Source organism: Echiichthys vipera (assembly GCF_963691815.1).
Source record: "Echiichthys vipera genome assembly, chromosome: X".
In the NCBI taxonomy this organism is placed as follows: domain Eukaryota; kingdom Metazoa; phylum Chordata; class Actinopteri; order Perciformes; family Trachinidae; genus Echiichthys; species Echiichthys vipera.
Window position 1 is genome coordinate 25,504,590 of NC_139825.1, and position 21,582 is coordinate 25,526,171.

At 39.1% G+C, this 21,582-nt stretch overlaps 1 protein-coding gene across 1 annotated transcript; it reads right to left on the reverse strand.

Moving 5' to 3' along the window:
• Nucleotides 1-7,397: 7,397 nt before the first annotated feature.
• LOC310966108 (myosin heavy chain, fast skeletal muscle-like) lies at nucleotides 7,398-19,313 on the reverse strand. Its single transcript, XM_083939921.1, has 40 exons — nucleotides 19,262-19,313; nucleotides 18,813-19,028; nucleotides 18,403-18,546; nucleotides 18,151-18,307; nucleotides 18,035-18,062; nucleotides 17,825-17,933; nucleotides 17,650-17,742; nucleotides 17,486-17,549; nucleotides 17,271-17,369; nucleotides 17,061-17,164; nucleotides 16,650-16,788; nucleotides 16,404-16,522; nucleotides 16,002-16,151; nucleotides 15,743-15,913; nucleotides 15,351-15,657; nucleotides 15,107-15,177; nucleotides 14,852-14,939; nucleotides 14,267-14,384; nucleotides 14,062-14,185; nucleotides 13,826-13,962; nucleotides 13,089-13,344; nucleotides 12,755-12,997; nucleotides 12,489-12,665; nucleotides 12,268-12,413; nucleotides 11,816-11,906; nucleotides 11,306-11,695; nucleotides 11,084-11,210; nucleotides 10,864-10,982; nucleotides 10,536-10,732; nucleotides 10,198-10,381; nucleotides 9,946-10,111; nucleotides 9,510-9,634; nucleotides 9,118-9,426; nucleotides 8,822-9,025; nucleotides 8,611-8,736; nucleotides 8,279-8,449; nucleotides 8,086-8,190; nucleotides 7,867-7,962; nucleotides 7,646-7,777; nucleotides 7,398-7,513 (listed from the first exon to the last, which is right to left on the reverse strand). The coding sequence occupies exons 2-40, from the start codon at nucleotides 19,014-19,016 to the stop codon at nucleotides 7,493-7,495; spliced, it is 5,811 nt and encodes a 1,936-aa protein (XP_083796047.1). The 5' UTR covers nucleotides 19,017-19,028; nucleotides 19,262-19,313; the 3' UTR covers nucleotides 7,398-7,492.
• Nucleotides 19,314-21,582: the final 2,269 nt, after the last annotated feature.

Here is a 21,582-nt window from a genome sequence, read left to right on the forward strand (position 1 = left end):
GGCGTTATCTGGTGTTTTGGAGGGTTTAAAAAAAAATGTGTTTGTTAAAAGATCAATTGTGGAAAAAAGGATTCAGTTTTTTTTAATGGTCAATGATTAGTTTTTGGAAGTGGGATATTCTTGCTTGTTTGACTGTATTATTGTAAATTTAGAGGTATTGATGTAAAATTTCATAGTGAACTGTTAACTTTTATTTTCCTCCATCTCCTTTCAGCACTCCTGCACTTTTGACTCTTAACTTCCTCAGTTGTCCATGGGGGTGTAGGTCTTGTTTTAACTGTTTTAATAAAAAAAATTATTTTGATAAAAAGTGGAGCCACTGAGTCCAGTGTTGTTTATTTTATGCTTCAGGTTGTCAGTGATAAGATCACAGGGTGCTGGTAAAATGTCGGCAGTAGAGCTCTGTGAGATCTGGATCAAATTTGCAGCCACTTTAGAAGTTAGGTAGCGTTTCCTCACTGTACTCACAGGGGCCTCCCGCTGATTAAAACTGGTGATTCTAAAAACACTCAATAATGGTCAGATACTGCCAGGTCCACAACAGAGGGCGCCCCAATGGACAGGCCAAAAGAAATTGCCATGTCCAAGGTGCGCCCTCTGCTGTGGGTCGGCTGCATGACATGTTGTTTAAAATCAAGGCAGTTTAAAAGGTTTAAAAAGTCTCTGGACATTGAGTCTGTGGAGATATCCATGTGTAGATTAAAATAATCGGTTATTAAAATTCAGTTAAATGTGCTATGAATAATTGATAAAACTTCTGAAATTCACTAATAAAAGAAGTAGAATACTGAGGTGGTCTGTAGACTGTTATACAGAGAATAGGTGGGCTGCTAAATACATGGTATGGTACTCAAGTAGCTGAAAGAGGGGGTGAAGGTGAGTGTGAGTGAGGTGCAGAGGGCCTGTGTCTGAATGCAATGAGTCAGGAGGTGGTGGTGGTGGTGCAGTACCGGACAGTCAGGTCAATGTTGAAAGATAAAAGCCTTGATCCCTCCTGGTTTGGGTGCAGGCCGTCTCTGCTCTCTATCTCTGACAGGAGAGAGATATTCTGCTAATTCATAATCTCTTTGAAGGGCAAGATAACATTCCAATCTACTTTGACTTTTAGTTGTTTCTTCCCAGATAGGTTTCTTTACATTGTGATATAATTTGCTTTACTCTGATTGGTGTTTAGAGAACAGTGCTAATGTGAGGCTGGTCAGCCTGTGTGTGAGAGGGGGCAGTTAACCTCAGCACCAAGTGACATAGGGGGCTCTTTTCTGGGCTTAGCTCTTGGGTTTGGGGGGCTTTGTGGTGGAGGGTGTCTCTGGGGCTGGTTTAAAGGTGGCTAAAAAGTTGAGTCTTCTCTTCTGAATGTTAATTATCAATGGGTATCTGCCTAATTCTGCTCTGCATGCATTTGTTGGTGTGTTTCTGTGTATGTGTAAAATATATCTGTAGAATTCTGCTTGTAAAGATTCTGTTGGATGTTTGTCCCATCGGGTATAGATCTGATGACTGAGTGGACCCCATACTTCACTATCCCATTTTGCCCCCTATACCTCAGTTTACAAGTATGTAATAGAGCCCTTCGTGCCGGATAGAGTCAAAAGCTTTCTTAAAGTCAATAAAGCAAATGAATATTTGGCAGATTTTTGTTTGTTGTACATGTTTGCTGATTAAAGTGTGAAGGGTTTATACATGGTCGGTGGTGTGGTGTTTTGGTAGGAAGCCACTCTGACTTTTACTCAAGAAAATCTAGTATTCTTGTGTTCAGAATACTACAGACTAGTCCACAGATGCTGACACGGATGCCACGGTAGTTACTGGGGTCTGATTTGTCCCCACTCTTATGAATCGGGGAAATGAGCCCTTTGCACCATATATCAGGAAAACATCCTGATTATAAAACAATGTTAAACAACTTTAACACTACACACTGCCTCTCTTGGGTGCTGTTTTTGAGCATTTCATTTTTAATGCTGTCTGGAACACAACCTTTCTTGACTTCAGACATTTTGTCTGTGTGGTTAATTCTTTCCAAGTAATTTCAAAATCAAGGGGGTTTTGGTTGTCTTTAGTTGTTTCTTCTAATTTTTGGAGTTTTTCTTTTATAATATATTGATCAGAATTGAATTTAGTGATTGGTATGTCATTGTACAGACTTTCAAAATGTGCTCTCCAGCTGTCACCGTTTTGGATGGATGATGTCTGCTGCTGCTTTGTGTTGAACTTGTTCAACATATCCCAGAATTGATTTTGATCAATGGAATTCCCAATTTCTTCAAGTTTTTTGTTGTTATAATTTTGTTTTTTGTTCCTAATTGTACATTTATATTTGTTTAAAATGTCATTGTATTTAATGCGTAAGGCTGGGTTGTTTGGTTGGTGATGTTTCTCATTTGGTGTTTTTCTCATCTCTTTTCTGATGGTTTTACATTCTTGATCAAACCTTTTCTCAGCATTTTGCCTTTTAACAGGTTTCCATTTTTGCTTGAAGAGGCCAGCCTCTCTCAGCCTGTCTTGGTCTCATCTGTAATTAGGATTTAATTTATGCAGCTTACTGGGTTCCCTTTTTGTGTCATCATAACAAAAGTTATCTCAGGACACTTTACAGAGCAAGTAAAGACCACACTCAGTGACTTATTTATGATTTACATAGACCGAACAATTCCTCTGTAGAGTACGGTGGCAATTAGGTTAACTGTTATCCCTTTAACAGGCAGGAACATCGGACAGACCCAGCTCTGTGGAGGACGGCCATCTGTCTTGACCGGCTGGGGAGGAAGAAAAGGAGAGAGAAAGAGAGAAAAGACAGACAGATAGACAGAGAGAGACAGACAGACACACTTCCAGAGATGCAAGCAAGCAAAGCCTAACAGTATCTATAACAATATCTATAGTAATGTGAATATGACGTATATGTTAAGACAGTTAATACAACAGAATAGTAGAAACAAGCACAGCTAAGGTGATAGAATATGACAATGATAATAATTATGGTGGCCAACATGATCAATGATGAGTAGTGGCAATAGCAGCTACGATACAGCTAGACATACCACTGGTGGTGTTTTTATGGCTACAAATTTTATAGTTTATTAAACTAGTGATAGTATATATGACTAATAGTGATAATAGCAGCAGGAAGCGTCATGTAGGACCACGGCAGCAGGCACCACCACGATCAGCAGAGAACTGCGAGACGACAAAGCACAAACAACTCTGGGGAAGAAGCAGAATTAGTAACATGCATTGATGACTAGTTTTTCTGCATCTTTCTGAGACACAATGTTCCTAATTTTCGCAATATTACGCAGGTGAAAATATGCAGTCCTTGTCGTTAGTTTTATGTGAGAATCGAAGGACATATCCTGGTCAAAAATAGATTTAGTTCAGTTTTAAGAACACATTTATTTGGTTGTGGTCTGAAAAGGGGGATAGCTGTCTGACAGCGAATGCACTGATAGTTGAGGGGTCCATGTCAGTGATTGCATTGTCTACTACACTAGACCCAAGAGCTGAGGAGTATGTGAACCTCCCTAAAGAGTCCCCCTGAACCTACCATTAACTCTCTACAGGCCTAAGGCCCGACAGAGATGCACTATCTCGCTACCAGAGTCAAGGTTGTTCCGATGGGTGATGGTTGGTGTGGTGAACAGGGGGGCCTGACCAAATACATGTTGCCCTGTGGGTCCATGACATCAGGTTAAATTTCTGTTCGACCATTCAGATCTCCAGTTAGACCACATTTCCTTGCGTCTGGAAATACGCAATTTCTAAATTTAGTGTGTAAAAAATGTCTTCTTCAAAATAAGGAGATATATATATGTCCCTCTCTGTTATGTCTCTCTCTCTATCTCTCTCTCTCTCTATCTCTCTCTATCTATCTCTCTCTCTCTCTCTTTCTCTCCCTCTCTCTCTCTCTCTCTCTCTCTCTCTCTCTCTCTCTCTCTCTCTCTCTCTCTCTGTCTCTCTCTCTCTCCGTTCACTAGTATGCTTTTGATTCCAATTACTGTTATGGCTTCCATCATACCTTTTATTTCTGCTCAACTATAATTGTATAACTGTCTGTAATTGCCATGTCCACCACTAGTAGGCTTGCTGACATGACTGCAACAAAATAATACAACATACAAAGTATTGTCAGATAAATAGGTTTAAACATAAGTTATATTTTGTGTTTGTATTATTTTAGCATGTTCAATGAATTGACAAAATGATAAAAAACACAACAAAATAGAAGAAACAAGAAAACAGCAGTAATAGGCCAACATTTAACAGGCATACTGCCAGCCCATTTGATGAAAGCTTATAGATAAACATATGGTCATTATCAGAAAAAGTGCTTTTGAGACTTGCCAATTTCTTAAAGAAAATGATAAGATTTTCCATTTCATTTCAAATTCGTTGTAGCCTTAAGTAGAGGATGTTAGAAATACATGTTGGTCAAGCTCCAGAATTTTTTTTAAATTAATTTTTAAGCAGACTGTGTACCAGCCCCCCACAAAATATGTCCACCCTCTCATGGACATATTCAAAGTGGAGTATATACATTTTTATTGCACAGTCAATAGTTATTAAATGTATGATACAACTTCTATTTTTGATGATAACCCAGTTGTCACTTCCGGTCACCATCTTTGTTTGGCTCTTGAGAAAAGTGCATTTTTGTCCCAGATGAAGAGAGGAGTTCTTGAACCAACCAACAAGTTTTTGAAATGTCTTCAAAACAGTGGTAAGCGTTGTCAAACATGCAGTGTTTGAATTGTGGCGTTATTCAAATGTCATGGATGGTTAACGTCTCCAGGAGATAACGTTATTAGCGTTAGCAATTCAAATACAACCGTTAGCTAGCGTTAGCTTCACTGCCAAAAAATGACAGTGGTTGTTCGAGAGGGATAATTTAAGGCTAGTCTTTAAAGATAGCCTTACTTTAACGCTGCTAAGTTAGAGGGAAAAAAAATGATGTTGGTTCTTAACCTAATGTTAGCTACATTTGCTGATAACAGCTACTAAGTATGTAATTTTATCATATTCACCACCATATTTATTATTATGCATATTTCTGTCACCTTAACTGCTATTATTACTACTCTTCATACATATATATGAACTGTCATGACTTGTTAGTCATAATCACATTAATATAGATATTATTACAGTTAATGTAAATCCTGTGGTTGCTTGCATCCTTGTGTCTGTCTTTGCTTGCCTGTGTGTGTGTCTGTGTCTGTGTGTGTCTGTCTGTATATATAATTATTTTATAAAGATAGTGTGACTTGCTGGTGCTCATGGAGGAATGATCAGGTCTCTATAAATCATAAATAAGTCATAGTGTGCAAACAAACAACAGGATCACAGGAGCGCTGCTGGTGTCCCTCAAACCAGCGGTGCTCTTGCAAGGGGTAACATAAGAAATACAGAAGCGCAGGCACTCAGGTGGGTTTGAAAAAGTTAAAAGCCCTTTGAGTCATAGTGGGGTTTAGACCTTCTCCTCATGAAAGTGTCTTGAGATAAGTTTTGTTATGATTTGACACTAGAATAGAATAGAATAGAATAGAGTTACTTTAATGATCCCAGACTGGGAAATTATTTTGTAACAGCAGCAGTGGGTCAGCAAATAAAAACTTTGTACATAACATAAATAGAATCTAATATATACATAGTGTGTATATCCAGCGCACAGTGTCTTATAAACAATAAACAATAATAACATATACAAAAAAATATATAAAAAATATGCAAAATATACTATAACAATAATAACAATAATGATATATACAACAAAACAGTAGAGAGACCAGAGTTCTCTGTCAGGCAGAGGTGAGAGAGTTGTTATATACAGTGATGGATTGTGGCAGGAAAGATTTCCTGTATCTGTTGCTACGACAGCGAAGCTGAAGCAGCCTTCTGGAGAAGGTGCTTCGCTGTCTGACCAGTGTGAGTTGGAGAGGGTCGAGAGGATTATCCATGATGGATAACAGTTTATATATAGTCTATAAATAAATTGAATTGAATTGAATTGACAACAAATTATACCTCATGTACGTTACAGCTCACTGTAACTTATATTGTCTTTATCTTCAATTAGCTGTATTCTGGCCCATTTTATTTTGCCCGAATGCCTTAGCTGCCACACTTTAAACAACTATTCTTTTGCTGGTGGTTTTCAAAGTTGTAAGTACCTTGTACAGGAAACCGAAATAGAGTTCACAAAGTATACAATTTTAATTCAGGAAACTTCTCATTTGATTTATAGGGGAGGCATTTGGAACTTGATGACATAAATTAGAAGGAAAATTAAATATTTGAATGTTAATATTGATAAAGACTTGGACCTACATTACAGGGATATACTGCAGCTATAATTGGACGTGTGTGGCACTGAATACCACTGTGCCTTCCATGTATCATATTTGACTATATTTGAATCTCATAATTGATTTCATAACTTCCTAACTTACTGTCATCAACCTGGTGTGAGTCACATAATGAGTCATAGTGATAAGCCCCTGAAGATCGACCAGCTATCAAGGAAAGGCATTAACATAGGTGATGACCAATGAGGGTGTGTGTGTGTGTGTGTGTGTGTGTGTGTGTGTGTGTGTGTGTGTGTGTGTGTGGGCGTGGGTGGGAGGGTGGTTGTGTGTGTGTCGAGGGGGGGGTGTAGGGATGGATGGATGGGTGGATGGGGCGCATGTATTGAATCATGTGTGGAAATATATGTGGAAGCAGGTGTGGTAATATATATGGAAACGTGTGGAAATATATATGGAAGTGTGTGTGAAGCGGGTGTGGAAGCATGTGTAATCATGGGTGCACATGTTAGGGGATTGTGTGTGTGAATAGGGTGTGTGTGAAGGGTGTACTGTATGTATGTGTGACAACAGCAATAGTATGAATGATGTGGGGGGGGGGGGCACACAACCTCTATGAGCAATGTTGTATTTACAAAGTTGATGGCTCTGTCTTTATGTACAAAGTATATGATGTAAAGCCATGATATGTCCATATGCTTTGTGAGTTTGTGTAAAAAATAATAAAAATAATTGGGGATAAAAAAGAAAAGAAAAAAAGATAAGCCCCTGAAGTATGCAATAATGTTAATACTGCCTAAGCACCCAGTGCCTGACCTTGCTTTTCTCAAATATGTATTGTAAAATAGGCAGTACGTGTATAAGACCTAAAGGAATCTCTGCATGCACAGTAGTTGGTGGATTAATGGAGTGAAATAGTTTTTACATTACAGTATATTCTAAATATTCCAGAGGAGTTTTCAGATCTTTACTCAGAGTTGAGAGACATATATAGGTACATTACATTTCAACCTTGTTTTGTAATGTTTGTGTATAATTAGCTCCTTTGAACTAAGAGTGAAGTGTAACAAACTTATTAATGGCACAAAGAGTCATTCAATTGCTTGCAGATTTATTTCTTGTTACATGCTCGACACATAAGACAAAGATCATATTGTATGATTTCTTGTTTCGTGTCTTGTCTAGGCTGACGTTCATTCTTCGCCCTCCTTTCCCTTTAAACACAAAAGAGACAGTAAGACGTAAGTACTTAAACACTTTTTCAGGATGTAAAGATACAGAAATGACTTGTATAAATATCATTAGAGTATCCTACTGAATGATAAGAAATAAAGAATTGAACATACCCTGACAATCTCACGGCTTTTGGCTCTCAGCTTGTTGACCTGAGACTCGGCGATGTCAGCGCGCTCCTGAGCCTCCTCCATCTCGTGCTGCACCTTCCTGTACCTGGACAGGTGAGTGTTGGCCTGCTCCTCCTGTTTGATAAGCCACAGTGTGATCAAAACCTCTGGGCTGAGTGACATTTTCAGAATGTATGCTGTTAGGAATAATTAGGTATACTCACAGCCTCCTCAGACTGCCTTTTGTAGGATTTCACTTTCAGCTGCAACTTGTCCACCAGATCCTGAAGTCTGGCGATGTTCTTCTTGTCCTCCTCAAACTGTTGTAAATAAGGAATGACAGAACATTGTCATACATGCTAAATGCCAACTAACACCGGCTGTTTTCGTTATTATTATGACCATTAGTATAGTTAGTTGAATATTTAGTATTATAAATTTACCTGATAAGTGAGCTCCTTTACTTTCCTCTCATATTTCCGCACTCCCTTGATAGCATCAGCACCCCGCCTCTGCTCAGCATCAACTTCACCCTCCAATTCACGAACCTTGAATAAAGAAGAAAATGATTCTAAAATGAAAAATGTTGTCTTGACTTCCTGTAAATATGAGAAATTTGGTCCTCATGGAACTTACCCTAGCCTCCAGTTTCTGGAGCTGCTTCTTGCCGCCCTTCATGGCCAGATTCTCAGCTTCGTCCAGGCGGTGCTGCAGATCCTTCACTGTCACCTCCAGGTTCTTCTTCATCCTCTCCAAATGAGAGCTGGTGTCCTGCTCCTTCTTCAGCTCTTCTGCCATCATGGCAGCCTGAAATGTTGTTGAGTTTTATTTTATTAAATATAAACCTATTGCAGTCTAATGTTTCATCCACTATAATACTAGATAGGGTGAAAAACATAAAACATATGCAACATTTTAGGCTTTTTACTTTGTGTTCAGTTTCATTTAAATGGGTAAGGATGACTCACATCAGTGATGGCCTTCTTGGCCTTTTCTTCAGCATTTCTTGCCTCCTGGACAGAATCTTCCACTTCGCCTTGGATCTGAATCAGGTCAGTCTCCAGCTTCTTCTTGGTGTTGATGAGGCTGGTATTCTAAACAAAAAATCGCTTGGATTGTATCGCATACTGTCATTTTAAGTTGTGGGGTGTTTCGCATCTCATTTTAATCTTAAATTACCTGAGAGTGAAGCAGAGTCACACGCTCGCTGGCATCAACCAGCTCCTGTTCAGCCACTTTGCGGCTTCTGTCTGTCTGCTCCAGGGCAGCTCTGAGCTCCTCGATCTCAGCCAGCATCAGGTTGTTCCTGCGCTCCACCATGGCAACCTGCTCCCTCATTTCCTCCTGACCTCGAACAGCATCATCAAGATGCAGTACTGCATCCTAAATGAATTTAAAAAATGCAAAAAAAAATGCAATGCATTCTGGATAAAGTAAACTTTATCTTAGTTTTTTTGTTTAATAATTTACTATACCTTTAGCTGTCCCTGCACGTTTCTCAGCTGTTTCTGGGCTTCAGCTGCCTGGCGGTTGGCGTGGCTCAGCTGAATCTCCATCTCATTTAGGTCTCCCTCCATCTTCTTCTTGATTCTCAGGGCATCATTCCTGCTCCTGACTTCCGCATCCAAAGTGCTCTGCATGGACTCAATCACTCTCTGGCTGTTCCTCTTGATCTGATCAATCTCCTCGTCTTTCTCTGCAAGTTTTCTGTCAATTTCACTCTTGACTTGAGTGAGCTCGAGCTGAACACGCATAATCTTGGATTCCTCATGCTCCAGGGTAGCCTTGACAGAAAATAAATGTATTTAATGTTGCCCCATCATCATTTAAAAGCATGTTTATTGAGATATATTTCATCAGAAATTACCTCTGCCTCTTCAAGTGATGTCTGGAGTTCAGACTTCTCTATTTCTACAGTCTTTTTCCCTTTTTCAAGTTCATGAATGGTTTTTCCACTCTCACCAATTTGCTCGGTTAGATCTGAGATCTCCTCTGTAAGAAACATGTTATAAGTGGTTATTTATGTCTTCTCTGGAAGAAATTTAGATTTAATATACTGTACACTCTGCATTGATAAAAAAACTGCAATGTTGTATTTTTTATTAGTATTACATTTGATATTGGTTTTAAATCATAGACCATGCACATTAAACCTATTGGCCCACTGGGGGGCATACTCCTCAAACCCTGTCCTTTCACTCAAAGCTCATGACACAGCTTCAGTTATAAAATCTCCTAAACTCTGCACATTTTTTTCCATTACTGGTGTATTTGAGTAGTCTGCGTTATAAAAGTTTACATACGTTGCAGATTTTTGTTCTCTCTCTTCAAGGTCTCCAGGTGGTCCAAAGTTTCTTCATATGAATTTTTAAGTTTGAACATCTCAGTGCTGAGAGAACGAGATTCTTTTAGAGCTCCCTCCAGCTCTGCCTGGCTTTCCTCGTACTTCTGCTTCCACTCTGCCAGAACCTGAAACAAAATAAATCTGTGTTTTTCAGTAACTCACAATTATACAGTCTTCCTTTAATCACACAAGGCCCAAATACAAATCTAACCTTATCAAAGTTCCTTTGCTTCTTGTCGAGGCTAGCAGCCAGAGCATTAGCTCTCTCTACATCAATCATCATGTCCTCCACTTCACCCTGCAGTCTCTGTTTTGTCTTTTCCAGAGAGGCACATTTTGCATTCACAGCCTCAATGGATTCCTCTGCATCCTGAAGACGCTGAGCAAGCTTTTTCCTGAAGAAACGCACAGTAAACAGGTTTCATGCACATGATAACAGACTCAAGTTCCTATGTAGGTGCATCGCTCCCAAACAACCAAGTGTGTTCTGTGCCACAGTGGGAAAACTTAAACTTGTCATTGACACAAAGTTAAATGGTAATGACTTACTTAGCCTCCTCCAGCTCCTCAGTGCGCTGAATGGCATCAGTCTCGTATTTGGCTCTCCACTGAGCCACCTCGCTGTTGGCCTTGGACAATGCGCGTTGCAACTCAGATTTGGCCTCCTGCTCCTCCTCATACTGCTCTCTGAGCAGTTCACAGTCATGGCGAGCTGACTGAACAGCATGAGCCAGGGCGTTCTTGGCCTTACAATGAAATAAGAGACATTTGTTTTTTTTAACTAAAATGTGTCTAAATTAGCATTGAACTTAGTCGTTTTAATCATGGAACACTGCAGTTCTGTGATAGTCTTAGTGTTTTTAATTTGCACACATACTTTTACTTCCTCTTCAATGTGCCGCTTGAGTTCCTCAATCTGCTGGGTATAGGCCTGTTTGCTCCTCGTCAGCTGAGAAACCAAGGCTTCTTTCTCTTCCAACTGGCGACTTAATTCACCTGAGGAAAGACAGAGATTTAGCAGTAATCTAAAAGCAAATATTGGCGTGGTATTGGATATATAGCATTAGGATCAGTAAAAAAAAAAAAAAAAATCCCACCATTTTCTGTTAGCAGTCTTGCCCTTTGTGCCCCAATGTCATTCAGCTGGCGCACATGTTCTTCATTTTTGGTCTTCATCTCACTCAGTTGATCCTCAAGAGTACGACACATTTTCTCCAGATTGCCCTGAAATTTACAAAAGTTGTGTTCTGTTTTAAAGTAATGCAAAGGCAGAGTAAGTTTTGTTTGACTCATTTGCAAGTAAAATGTTCTTTCTTTACCTTAGATTTTGCAACAGACTCCATATTGCTGCTGAGGTCATCGATCTCCATCTTGTATTCGCTTTTCTCTTTCTCCAGCTTCTGTTTGACTCTCTGGAGGTTATCAATCTGTTCTCCCAGCTCTGCCACACTGTCAGCCTGCTTCTTGCGCAGAGCTGCAGCGGTGGCCTCATGCTGCAAGGTGGACTCTTCGAGATCCCGACGCAGCTTTTGAAACTCAGCCTCACGCTTCTTGTTCATTTCAATCTGAACAGATGTTGCTCCGCCGGCTTCTTCCAGCCTCTCGCTGATCTCCTCAAGTTCCCTGGAGAGATCAGCCCTCTGCTTCTCCACCTTGGCCCGAGCAGCTCGCTCAGACTCGATCTCCTCCTCCAGCTCCTCAATACGAGCCTGATATGTACATGTTGAAAAAAAAAAACACAGCCACAGTCTCAAAGTCAGGCACTTCCGGCTCATCCAAAGTCAATGGAGGGCAGTCACTGTTGGATACTATTAAGGTACTGTACCAACCTGAAGTTCTTTGATTTTCTTCTGAAGCTGAGCAGAAAGTGATTGCTCATCCTCAATCTTGCTAAGAAGTTGACTTGTTTCAAAGTCCTTCCTGTGTGGGGACAAAAATTCATAAACTTTACATCTGCTGTTAAAATCACAATTACATTCGTTTTCAAGTTTTTAGAGGTGGCTCAATTCCATTTTTTCCTGTCTGATACCTCAACCTTGAGCATCAGTTGATATCAATCCTATACTATATTTCCCCCTCTATGAAACAACTAAGCTATTTATAAAACATTTGTATGGATGTAATTTGTGTAAACAAGATTACCTGTTTTCATTACAAGTTTGTGTACAACTCTCTTTGGCTACAGGAGGAATTTATTCATTTCTGGCTATCGTATACTGGACAATTAGGTAAGACATGAATACACTGTACACTAAATTGATACGTTAAATTAAACACTTACTTCTTTATCTTTTCCTCAGACTGCTGCTTGTCATTCTCCAGATCCATGATTGTTTCATGGGCCAGTTTAAGATCCCCCTCAAGCTTTCTTTTAGCTCGCTCAAGATCCATACGGAGCTTCTTTTCTTGCTCGAGGGAACCTTCGAGCTGTTTTAACCAAGACAAGGAATTAGTTTTTGTTTTTCATTTTCAGGGGGACTGAATTCACTGTTGTATACATACATCGTCCACTTGCTGCTCCAGCTTGACTTTAGCCTTCGTCAGAGTGTTGACTTTGTCTTCCTCTGCCTGCAGATCATCAAGGGTCTGCTGATGGGCCTCTTGGAGGGCTTTCTTCTCTTTGGTCAACTTGGCAATGGTCTCATCTTGAGATGACATTTCCTCAACCAGGTTTTTAACCTGTATTCACAATATTTGGGAAATCATTTAAAATGGTTTTAGTATTCTGCAAAGAGCAGTCTTAAAGGCCACATGGAAGATAAACCAACCTTGTTCTCAGTGGCATGTTTCTCTTTTTCGACTTTGGCCAGGGTGAGCTCCAAGTCATCAATGTCTTTCTTCAGCTCAGAGCACTCGTCCTCCAGCTTCCTTTTCTTTGCAGTCAGCTCAGCATTCATTTCCTCTTCATCCTCCAGTCTCTCTGACGTCTCTTTGCATTTTGCCTCAAGCTGGATTTTTGCTTTAATGAGCCCCTCGCACCTTTCCTCTGCATCACTGAGGTTTTCACCTTCCTACATTTGCAGTGGCATAAATTAAAATAATTCATTATTTGTAAAAAATGGGATCACTGAAGCAGAAAACTTTCTTGTTCTTTTTACGTACAGCCTGAATTTGTAGCTGCAAGTCATTCTTCTCCTGCAGCAGAGAAACCATCTTCTCCTCCAGTTCTTTCTTCTTAGCCAGAGCCTTTGCTAGATCCTCTTTCATCTTTCCAAAGTCCTCTTTCATTTGGGCCATCTCTTTTTCAGTCTCTGCACTCTTCAGCAGAGGCTTAATCTTGAAGTACAGCTTCATCCATGGCCAGGTTTTGACATTCATGAATGAGCGGATGTTGTACTGAATAGAATAAATCGCCTCCCTGGGGATCACATGTATCAAGTAGAAACACAGATTAATTTATATTCCTAAAGCTGCTTTGATAACGCTGAAAACACACCAAGCAATGGCGAAGTGCAAAAATTTAAATTGTCTGCAGCCGAGAGGTGTGTTTATGTGTTTCAAGCAGGAATAAATTATTTGTAAACATATATGAACATGTCACAGGAGTCACAGAACTCAGTTGCTGATTGCCGGCGGGTATCATCTGGCTGCACTTTGCTGTTAAAAGATAAACTATCCCCAACTTTTTTTTAGGCCAGTGCAGACATTGTCGAGCCAAGGTTTTCAAAGACATGAATGGCAACTCGCCACCGGCCACACAATGTGTTTTGTTGTTTTTTCAGCATAAGAAGTATTAATTGGGTTTTCAAATAAATATTGGCTTAAAAAATGGCAATCAAGATGTCATCTAAAAAATGTACAGTGGCCCTATGATGTATGAAAGTGGCTTTCTTCAGTACCTGCGCTCCATCATCTTGACAAACTCTCTCCTCATGAGGAAACCTCTGCAGAGAGCCTGAGTCATTGTGACCAGGATAGCAAGTTTTTCATCTCTCATTTCCTCCAGAGTTCCCAGCAGACCGGCTTTGAAAAACACCTAAAACAAAACGTTACTTGACATGACGACTACACACCGTATTAGGGTTTGCAGCAGTAAAAACACAAAACACACACTAATAACAGGCTTACAGATTACCTTTGTGTGTCCAAATTTGTACTGAGATTGGTCAACATCAATAGAGCCCAAGAGTTTCTCTGAGGCCTTTTTGTTGTCGATGAACTGTCCCTCAGGAATGACACTGGCATTCAGAACTTTGTATCTGATTGGAGCGGAATAAATCGACAATTAATTATTTATTGTAATATTAACAAAAGTATGGTTAATTTTAGTAATTATTTACCTCTGCTTGAAGTCACCATAGAGGACTCTGCTGGGGAAGCCCTTTCTGCAGATTCTGATACCCTCCAGCACACCGTTACATCTCAGCTGGTGGATGACCAGGAAGTTCTCCATGAGACCTTAAAGACATGCAGACTTCAGTCTTGTGTTGCATAATTACAGTAGTTTTTAAATTAAGGCTGTCAAAATAACTTGATCACAGAAATGCTGATTGATTAATCAGGCTCTACTGTGTCACTTAATGTTCTGAATGTTGAGTACAGCTCCTTTAACATTATTGAAACAGCAGCTAATATTGGTAGTGAGAGCAAAAAGTTAGCATACTGTGTGTGATTAGAGACCAGTAGAAGAAACAGTAAATGACACAATAACACAATAAAGACTTACACTGAGCTGAAACAGAGTTGACTATTCAGATCCAGCTCTAATGTCTATCCACTGATTCACTTATGTACCGAAACCCATTTGAATATTTTTAAATTCCTCTCACCGCAAATATTGATATATGCGATTCACTACGATGAATTCTTTTTTATCCTTTGACAGCCCTTGTTTCAATGCATATGAATACTGATATCAGGCTTACCAGGAGTCTTCGATTCATTTGGAATCAAACAACGTACAAAATGAGGATGAGTGCTCCTTAAGTTGGTCATCAGCTTGCCTAAATTCTCCTGAAATATGTAAAAATTCAAATAGTTACCTAATACAAAATGGCAAAGCATATTTCACTGGATGCTACCTTTAGCAGCATTTGGGAATTTAGTAGTGTTTGTATTGTGTTGTATTTATGGAGTGATTCCGTGTGTCAGAGTGTAGTCAGGTATTTTACGATACTTACCCTGAACAAAGCAGATACAGTCTGAAAAGAACCACCCTTTTTCTTGCCACCTTTTTTTGCACCACTGTCAGCTGTACCATGAAGAATAAATGCAAATTATTAGCTACATAAATGTATAAATTCCTTTTATTTAAACAGCATTCCTATACAGTACTTATGATACAAACCAATCACAGTATTTCAAAATGTTATGAAAGCACTAGAAAACACTTTCAAATGTCGCCCTATAAAATATAACCCTTACCATCTCCTGAGGCATGTGATGCATAGAGGAGAGCCAACAGCTTGGCTGATGACTTCTGGTAGAGCTGAACCGCAGAGTCGTTCAGGGGGTCTTTGTTCTTATCCAGCCAGCCAGTGACATTGTAGTCAACAGTGCCAGCATAGTGCACCAGGGAGAAATGTGCCTCAGCTTTGCCTTTGGCAGGTTTTGGTTTCTGGAAGGGGGCACTTTTACCAATATGCTGGTCATACAGTTTGTTCTTGAAGGTGACGTCTGATGCCTTGGGGAACATGCACTCCTCTTCAAGGATGGAGAAGATGCCCATTGGCTGTCATGATGAAATTATATTTAGAACAAAAAGCTTTCAAATCATTTGATAGTTTTCTGTGTTTAAGACACAGTGTGTCGCTCACCTTCTCAATCAGCTCAATGCAGGCAGCCAAGTCCATACCAAAATCAATAAACTCCCATTCGATACCCTCTTTCTTGTACTCTTCTTGCTCCAGGACAAACATGTGGTGGTTGAAAAACTGTTGCAGTTTTTCATTGGTGAAGTTGATGCACAGCTGCTCCAAGCTGTTGTACTAATTTGTAACAAGAAAATTAGTACAAGCGAGTTATTTCCAAAATCATTGTCATCAAAAAGAGAAAAAATTGCATCACCAAACTTACATCAAAGATTTCAAATCCAGCAATATCCAGGACACCGATGAAGAACTGTCTGGGCTGCTTGGTATCCAGCATCTCATTAATTCTGACAACCATCCACAAGAACATTTTCTCATAGACCGACTTGCAGAGAGCCATGACGGAATTGTTGACCTGATTTTACAATTGAATAGTACGATATTAACAAGGATGTTGTAAAAATGAACAAAAAGGATTCAACATTTCAGGGGTTAAACTGGTTATAAGCTTACAAAGCTATGATCCAAAGAACTTAATGAGGGACATGGTTGCATTGCAAAATTATTATCTGTCATATATGTTAAAGTGTCTTTAATTGTGAAATGGAATAATGTGTTTTGTATGTGTTAATTTGTTTTGTTTTTGTGTATTCTTGACATCCCATACCTGAGGGACAGTTTGACCTTTGGTCACATACTCGTTCCCAACCTTCACTCTTGGGTAGCATAGGGCTTTTAGCAAATCAGCAGAGTTCAGACCCATGAGGTAGGCGATTTTATCTGCCTCTAAAAGAAGAACACAAACAGTCATCTACTTTATGAAACCTGTTGTAGAGTAACTTTGTAAGTTTCCTCTTTTATGTGTCAAAAACTTGACTAGTACATTAAAACTCCTGGTGTTTTGGATTCGTACCCTCAGTGCCATCAGGCTCAGCCTGCTCTTCACGCTGCTTCTGCTTGAACTTCATGTTTCCATGATGCATCACAGCTCCAGTCAGCCTGTAGATGCTTGCTTTTTCTTCAGCAGTGAAGCCCAGGATGTCAATGGCAGTCTGTATAAATAGTAGTAAATAGTTTAAAACATAAACTTTTATTATTGTTGGAAGTTAGCAGTTAGCAGTTAGCGGTAAAATTCAAATGGTGTAATATATTAAGAAGTACTAATGGCATGTGATACAATTTCGACTAAATCTGTTCCCTATAAACAGACAAAAACTGTAGTTCCTCTGGAAAGTTGTATGTTGTTGTAAAATATAAGTTCAGGCGGTATCTAATATTTCCCATATTATAATAAACGCAATTTATAAAGTGAAGTTGTTCTTACATCTGTGGCAATGAATTCTTCAATGTCATCGATACTCTTGACAGTGATTTCGCCCTGACTGATCATGTGGTAGTCATATGGATTTTTGGTGATCAGGAGAGACTCTGAAGAAAAGGGAAAAAAACATGTCAATATTATAGATTATATACATTTCATAAGCCACGATGGCTGCTGTAGAATAACTGACAATATTATTCACTAATCTCTCACCTATCAGCTCAGGTTTGTGTCCTGTCATGAGCTGATAAAAGATGTGGTAGCTCCTCTCAGCAGACAGCTGGAACGTCACTCGAGACTTCTCCAGCAGATCTGTGTGGATTTATGTTGTGGAAAAATTGAAGGGACATCTAATGTAAAGCACACTTGAAGGAGTTGGCCATGTAAAGAAACAGATATTGCATAATGTGTTTCATGAAACAACTTACACGTTTCAATATCAGCTGAAGCCAGCTTGCCAGTTGTCCCAAAGTGAATTCTGATAAATTTACCCTATGCAAAACATATCAGCATTTAAATAGATGTCATGGTGAATGATTGTTGACACACACAAAAAAGAAACATAATTTCAAGTCAAAGAAAAATAACTTACAAAACGTGAAGAATTGTCATTCCTCACAGTCTTGGCATTACCATATGCTTCCAACAGTGGGTTTGCTGCAATGATTTGATCTTCCAGTGAACCCTAGGAAAAACATTGATTTGTGACAATACTCTTAATAGTTTTCATTTTAGATTTCATCATAATGTAATTCCACTTCTCTAACCTTCATTTTCCCAGCCTGCTCCTGTTTCTTTCCTCCAGCCACTGCGATTGTCGCAAAGTACTGGATGACACGTTTGGTGTTGACAGTCTTTCCTGCACCGGATTCTCCACTGGGTTGAGGGGTGTGTTTATTAGTATTTGAAATGAATGATTTAACTGTTTTTGGCAATACTTGTAGTGTAGTGTAGATGATATAAAAATGGTAACTTACGTAATCAGGATTGACTGGTTTTCTCTATCTGTAAGACATCAGAATGGTGTGCAACAGTTAGGACTTGACTCCTCCCTACTACAGTATATTTCAGTAGTTTAAAAACAAATTGATACCTTGGAGCATGAACTGATAGGCGTTATCAGAGATGGAGAAGATGTGGGGTGGAGCTTCAATCCTCTTTTTGCCTCTGTATCCTGCTACAACCACTGAGTCATACACTGGGAGCCACTTGTAGGGGTTCACAGTGACGCAGAAGAGCCCTGAGTAGGTCTATAACAGTGTGAAATATAAAAGCGTGATCAGTCGTTGTACAAATATATGTGTATGATGCTATTAAAGTTCTGTCTTTCCCTCACAAAACTCACATAGATCATCCATGCTGCATAGCGCTCTTTGAGGTTATACAGCACAGAGGGCTCACTGAGGTGGGTCATCATGGCCATGTCCTCAATCTTATCGTACTTTGGAGGGTTCATGGGAAAGATGGCATCGTCTTTGACAGTGATCGTCTGTTACACAGAAAGAAGAGGCACAAAAATAAGTTAAGATATCCAGTAGTCATGTGCTGTCTAATGTGTTTAAAATCTTAGTTGCTCATCATAAATCATTCCTCCATTGTCTGCATAACAATTTTTGACAGGAGAAATTGTTTTATGTTGAACTTTAATTAAAATGTTTTAAACCATCAAATAGTAAACATATGGCACAGCTGCTAGATTCTACATGAAAAATGTTTAGCACTGTAAAACTTTAATTCTAGTGCATTGGTTCTCACCTTTCCACACAGAGTATCCACAGTGGCTTTGCCGCCCTCTCTCTTGGTAAGTTTCCCCTTTAGATACATCTCTGCGGGCTCGGTCACAAAGTATGATGTTTTAGCATCAAAGGGAGCCGTTTGAGCTTCAATTCTCTCTTTTTCTGGCTTCCGGAGGAAAATGGCCGCCGGGCCAAAACACTGCATTTCTGGGTCGATATTCATGATGACCCTTTACTGCATGAGAGGAAACAAAACAATAGTTATACATTTTAAATTTCACATGGATTAATGTGTACCAAAGTATTGGTTTATACAATGTCAGTTGTTATTGTTGTCAAAATAACGCTCTACCATTAAGATTGGTTCAATACAGATAGCTACTGGTCTTTTTTATAGTACATATGCACTAGTAATTAAACCATATCTCATCTTTTAGTTGTTTACCAGGATGCCAAAGCATTATTTACCTCGTATGACACCAGATGAGAAAGGGGTTTTCTGGTTCAGTGCAGACTTCTGAAAAAAACCCAAAGATGTTATTTGAGAAAGGCTACTTTTCAGTGTTAACTTTATCATACTTTATTTTATAATAAGGTGAGGAAAATTAAATGTCAGTGTATTAAGAATGGTTAAATGTTAAATCCTCTAAATTTTAAACACAATATTGACTTAATACAAATGGTGCATGGCAGTATTATAGTTATGATATATTGTATTGGAGTAATTTAAAAAACACTAAATACGTGTGAGTCGCAAAGAAACTTACCTTTGCTGGGTGTCTGTCCTCAGTGGAGGTTTGCTGTGCCTTTTATACAGTGTGATGAGAGCCTATTGCATGTGTATTGCTGTATTTGGTCATGTCGCCTGCCATAATGCTTGTGCAGTATTTCTCACCTCTAGCTGTCACATTACAAAGTTTATGGGATGGCTTCCACACTGGATCATTGTCAGACTTAGAGAATATGTTGAGAATTGAGGTTTTGAAAATATTATCCATATTCCTGTGATTATCGGCAAACAATTAGGCTGTTGTGTTGCTTGTGGGAAAAAAATGTCATGAACTGTGAAGATAGGAGCGATATTTTGAGATTTATTCAAATTTTTATACCAATTATGAGTTTGATAGATGCTACATGGGGATATGAAGTGGGTTCTGCAGTTTTTCAGTTTTGGTGCAAGGTTAGTTCAGCAGTTACAGGCAGTCCAAAGGTGTGACTAATGCATCTTTTTTATGCTTTTGGCACAACTGTAGCCCCTTGCTATGCTTTGGAGAAGCTTTAAAAAGTCACTGATATACTGTTTCAGAGTCTTTACAAGTCAGAAATTATTTAAAAAAATGAAATGAGTGCCACTGAGCTTTAAAGAAAAGGAAACTATTGCCAAGGAATTCTTTCTCACAACAGTGCCAACAGCTGTTCTTATTCTCGCTCTTAAGGGATAAAGAGGGGAGACTGGGATCGTCCCTAAATGTAGAGCAGTTGAGTGATGGATTTCCAGCTCTGCTTCCTTTAGGTTGCACAAATCACCACACCATGAGAGTTTTATGTAAATTTCAGAATGATTAGGGAATTCAATTCTAAGCTTTTTTTTTATTAAAGGTATGTCAGTATGTGATGACATAGCAAGTGCACTTGTCTGCAATTGATGAGTAAGAGTATGGGTAGGCATCCACTTTTTCCATGGCAAAGAGTATCTACTTACAGCGAAGATTAAGAAGAAGAAATTCTGAAGTGGTTACCCACAAGATATAATGAGCCTCTGTCTTCAATACACGTGTTACACGATACCTGCTTGGAAATCTTCTGTCTTATTATGGCAAAACTCAAATATAGCACTAGGCTTGTGTCGATGCTCAAGCCAAATGCTCAAGAGGCTTATTGTGTTTTTATGGTCTTTGACCTCCGACTGTCACTTTCTTCATTTGTCAAGCAGCAACAACTGGGCTCGAGAAAACAAACCAAGGTGAGTGTTGAGTAACATTCCAGTGTACACGCTGCCCACAAAGAGCATGGATATACACTTACTGTAACAGTAGCAACCATGTTTAACATTGTAAGTACAACTTTTTTTTAAATATATTTATATATATTATATTTATATTTATGAATTGTAATTATGATTATATATTGTTATATATTATACATTCACTTATATAGATAGGTTTAAGTGTATCTGCATTTTAAACTTCAATAACTGGGCTGACTTTTAAACCCTGTTTTTTTGTACGTTGTGGTACGGCAGCCATTCATTTGTAATCTAATGTAATGTAAAACTTTCAGCAACCATTTGTTTGGTTTGTGAAACAAGGATGCATGTTCACTAACTGCTGCCGTAGCTTCAAGGTCCTCGACCATCTCAGAATGTGTTTTTCTTTTTAAGAACTTCTGTATTAAAAGTGCTCTGGTGTCACTCATGATCCAGGATATACACATTGTTATATAGTCTTGCAATCTTTCAATGAAATTCACTAAGTTCATTAATCCGTACTCAAATAGACGCCCCAAGAAGTCATTTTATAGATGGTTAAAACGTTTTGTTTGTGACACGATTCAGGGTTTGTTGGTTAAAATTAGGTCTCCGTGTTGGATTTTGACTCTAGTTACTTGTCCATCTTGCAGAAGGGCTCCTGGGATTGGGGTGTAAGAAGGTGAGAAGTGGAGGGGTGAGTGTGGACGCCCAACAGCCTATTAGTCATCCTGATATTTTGGAAGCTTCTGGCGTCATTTTGCCACTGGGCATATTATATTTCAAGTTCTTCAAGATACACTATGATTAGCCATGCATCAAC